General features: G+C 38.4%; 1 protein-coding gene across 1 annotated transcript; it reads left to right on the top strand.

Annotated features, from left to right (window-relative positions):
* Window positions 1-2,415: 2,415 nt before the first annotated feature.
* On the top strand, window positions 2,416-3,489 carry LOC100723995 (periphilin-1-like). The gene has a single exon (XM_063245581.1). The coding sequence runs from the start codon at window positions 2,416-2,418 to the stop codon at window positions 3,487-3,489; it is 1,074 nt and encodes a 357-aa protein (XP_063101651.1).
* The last annotated feature ends 1,117 nt before the right edge of the window (window positions 3,490-4,606 follow it).

Raw genomic sequence — 4,606 nt, 5'->3', positions numbered from 1 at the left:
CCTTTCACCAGGGGTGCCCTCATAGGGTTTCTAAAATTAGTGTTTCTGTTACAGCATTGATTGGAATAAATCTCCCTGTATCTCTTCCACTATCAGTTTAAAACCTCTCACCCAAGTCTCTTCTAACTTAGCCTCTCATACACCAATAATTCTTCCCACTTTCCCTTACCTTTCTGGTAAATGAAAGCTATTATGAAAGTTACAATTTAATTTTTCCTACTTTTATATTTTAGCATGTATATGTCCATGAGCAATTGTATATGAATGTGAATGGTCACTCTTGTTTCTATACACGGACCAACGGACTTTTCATCATCAAAAGTCATTGTTTTAGTCTTCTAACTTAGAGTTTCTGCTGGTTTATAAACTAGATAAAATTACCATGAAGACTTTCCTGCTTTCTACTCATAAACCCCTCACCTTCCCTAGACCGCCACACATATCTTTCCAGACTCCCTTGATATTTCCAGGTATAAAAACTACTTCCTCTTTTTTCATTTTTACATCTTTTTACATCATCAAAACTACTTCCTCTTTTTTCATTCTCTTTGTTACTTTTTATTCTCCCTCGTTTTCTCATTTTTTCTTCTTTCTTTTCAAAAATACATTTTTTCTCTGTTATCTTCTCTCATTTCCCAAAACTTTCTCTACCTTTACTTTATCTTTGTATTCCAGGGTTACTGAAAGGGTGTGAAACTTGCTAAACAAATTTAGCACTCCAGCACCTCTAAACTATATATCAACGTATGATTGATTCTCTGGATGTTAGTATTGCTGGAAGCTGTCCTCTCCTGGAAATTTCAGTGCTAGGAAACAATCATTATTCTTTCAATAAACTGAGTAGGTGTCTGTGAACTAAATCTCACCCATTCTAGAGCCACATCACAGGGAGAAACACACTTACTAAAGAGATCTCTACTGTAGTGGCAGAGCTTACAAAAACTACTGACAGGCAACATTTAGCCACATAAAAGACTCATGAGAAAACAAAGCCAAATGATGCCTCAAAAATTGATGAATGTCCAAGAGATCATATCATGAGCACCATAGGGCACGGAAATCTCAGGCAAAGATCTGAAAAACAAAATGTTTGAAGAGATCAGGGAAGAATATTTGAAGAAATTACAAAGATACTCCATGAACTCAAAGAAGATATAAGCAGATAAATGATTTATTTAATAAGATTATGAATGAGATTAAAGAAGACACAAAAACTGACAGGAATTAAAGACATTAACTAGGAATATTAATGACCACTGAAAAAAGAACTACGGATTCAGCCTGGAGGTGGCACTTGTATAATCCCAGGACTTGGGGAATGGAGACAAGAGAATTACCATGAGTTCATGTCAAGCCTGGGCTACATAAGTGAGTTCAAGCCCCAAACAAACAAAAACAGACAAAAAACAGCGACAGATCTAGCAAGTGAGGTGGATCAAGAGTCTATTCAGCTTCAAGGAAGCTGAGGAAGGCAGATGCAAATTCAAACCCAGCCATGGCAGCAGGATGACTGACAAAGACACAATTTAAAAAATAAGAATAAAAAAAAAATGAAAAACTGATGTATAGGGCTGGAGATGAGGTCAGTGTGAAGGACCTGAATTTCATATTAGGACCAAAATAAGAAATATTGGTTGTAGAAAAGAATCTAGCACAGTATATGGGAATGCAAAAACATGTTGGAGAGCCACACCTGTAGATAGATACAAATCACGGACAATGTATCAGGATCTGATGACACGAATAGTGTCACAAATACTTTGGTACTCACCAATAGTGGCTCTTGGAAAGCACAGGTATCAAAAACAAACTGTTTTGCAGAAATGGGGTAGCAAATTACCAGAGAGCAAATACCAATGAGTTCTAATTTACCTGTTAAGAACTGAACAAATGACGAACAAGAAAATGAACTTTTGCGTCAAAATGTATCAAGAAGCAAATGCAGTACATTTAAAAATCACTTGCATACCAACGATGACTTTAGTAGATCACTAACTCAGTTATACTCTAAAAACAGAAATCCATGAAAGGTTGATACGTGCGCTAGGTGAATCTAAAATATCAAACCAATGAATTACTGTGTCAAGGAAGTGTTGGAAAAGGAAACTAAAGTTATGAAATTCTGTTAGCTAATATCGTTGCAGACAATGCTCCAAATCCAAAAACTTTATAGAACACTCAAGTAAATGAGGTATTTAGGACCCCGAATAATATGGTCAGAGAGAGACGCCATGAAACCTCGTAGTCAAAATTCTAGAAAGTCGTAATAAAGACAGAATGCAAGCCATTAAAGGCTGACGTCACCAAGGTCCCCGGAAGTGTCTCCTCAGAGAGTGGAGGCGGCGGAGGCCCAGGCCGCAGAGCCAGAGGCCCCTGGCGTTTGTACCGTGTATCCTGGCGGACAGAAGACATGACATGTGGTCTAACGGACGACATGACAACCAAAGACTTACTAGAAAACGAAGACAACCTCAGAGTCTTCCCAGGGAACGCTACCTTAGCATATTTAACAATGTGCCAAGGCAGCCACCACAGCTGGGAAGCGAACGACCACTACGAAAGACACCACCGCTGTGTGGGGAGAAAGCACGACTGCTAGACAGTCCTGGTGAAGGAAGCTACAAAAGATATTACAGTTTAGCCGGTCACCAAGAATATGACAAGGGCCAAACATCTGCTCCTGTTCAAAGAAGTGTTCCACCTCAGAAAGGAGATGAAGCTGGCAATCAATGGTCGAGATACAATCCTTCTGCAAGCCACCAGAGTTATAACAGGGACGAGAGAGAGAGCTGGACAAGACAAAGTTTCTACTCTTCCAAGCATACCAAAGACCCGTCTCCTCATACAAAGGATCCTACATTTTTTGGAGAGTCACTCTCAGGCCAAGAAGCTTTTCCATTCAGCAGCAGGAGGGCCACTCCAGTCCAAGGAGAAAATTACTCTGTTGAACAGCCTCAGCACAGAAGTGAGAAAAGAAGGGTCGTGAAGTTGGACACATCAAGATACATTTCTCTCCGAATTTCTGAACCAGCTACTTCATCAAAGGTGTTAGAAGAAAAATGCAGCAGGCTAACTGAAAAGGAGCTTTGTGAAGCTGTAAGGGCGTGGGCTGCCCAAACCTCTGAGGCATCACAGGAAAGCGGCATCTCTGAATTCGAGGAGGAACTTACAAGACCATTATTCAGGAAGCATCCAGTCCCGCCACCAGCAGATGCAGAAGACAGCACAGAAGAATCTGAAGATAGTCAGCTCGGCAGTTCCTTTACATCAATAGACACAAAAGTCAAAGAGATTGAAGACCTTTACCGACAATACAGTGAAACTTATGGGATGGTGAGAAACTTGATTGAAAAGGATCCTTCATTAGAAAGGCCTATACAGTTTGCACTGAGTCAAAATTTACAAGAAATAGGTGACAAGCTTCTTAAAGATCTCAAAGACTTTATTGCAGAGTATCATGCTAATCAAGATATTGCGGAGTCTTCTTAGGGGCTATAGTTGTCAGGCAAGAAAAAAAATTCATTATTTTATTCCTGCAATCTTAATATCCTTAATGTATGGACTGTTTGCAATACAGAGAAATATTTATGAGTTTCCCATATCAAATAAAGATCTAACACAGTCTGTTTAAAATATTTGAGTTTTTTTTTAACACATGTTATATCCACTAATGAATATACCTCTTCCACTCCAATAATGATGGTCAGTTAATTGTTTGCACTTTGAAGAAGCAGTCCTGGAGGGAAGTTTTCTGTACTTTGTCATTTTGCATAATCTCCCAAGTGTGTGAATCATTTGAACACTTGAGTGTAATTTCCAGGTTAGAAATCACTTCACCTGAACATTGGTAGTCTTTTTTACATTTCATGGTGAGTGATGCCATGTGAGAATATGGGAAATCTGATTTGTGATTTTTATTAACTTGTTGCTTGTCTTAAGCTTCATGGGATATTATATGCTAAAAAAGGCCATCACAGTAAACTGAATACTTTGATATCTTAGAAAATATTTACTTGGGAATAACTCTCATTCAATGTTAACAGAAAAAAATGAAATCCCTGAAATACATCAGAATAAAATGGTTTTTTTTTAGTAAAGTAACTCAATATGTCCTTCTATTAAAATAATGCTCAAGTTTTAACTACCCTGATTTCTTTGTTTCATGTAAAACACTAAGACAAAGAGCAATCTGAGATGGAAAAGGAGGAGTATTTGACAACCCTTTTGAGTAACTGTAGAAAAAACTTTAAATATATAGGAGTAGTAGGCTTTTGTTTTTATAAACCCATATCTTTTACCTCAGTCATGATGAATACAATGCTTGGAATGAAATCACTTACAGAAATTGGGGGGTGACCTTTTAATCTTTTGAGTTCTTTGTTCTGGTATCTTTGAGAGGTACTGAATCTGTCCTAAGTGTTCTTAATAATCACAGTTTTTAGTGTGACTTCTCTGCTCTAGTGTAGAAACCTCAACCTACTAGCACAGCTGCCTCACTTCACTGTCATAGACATTCTAGCTTTTACCGATGATCTTTGGGCCTTCCCAGCACAGATATGTGAAAGAGACTGGCATGACTCTTTCTTGCGGGCCCTCAGCCTCCAGC

Source organism: Cavia porcellus, unplaced genomic scaffold (genome assembly GCF_034190915.1).
Source record: "Cavia porcellus strain 051 isolate PalLab524CR breed Dunkin Hartley unplaced genomic scaffold, mCavPor4.1 scaffold_3, whole genome shotgun sequence".
NCBI lineage: Eukaryota > Metazoa > Chordata > Mammalia > Rodentia > Caviidae > Cavia > Cavia porcellus.
This window is presented reverse-complemented; position numbering and strand designations above follow the sequence as displayed.

What these genes read in the sequence shown, in the direction of transcription:
- LOC100723995 (XM_063245581.1), top strand. Translation starts at nt 2,416, where the DNA reads ATGTGGTCTAACGGACGACATGACAACCAAAGACTTACTAGAAAACGA.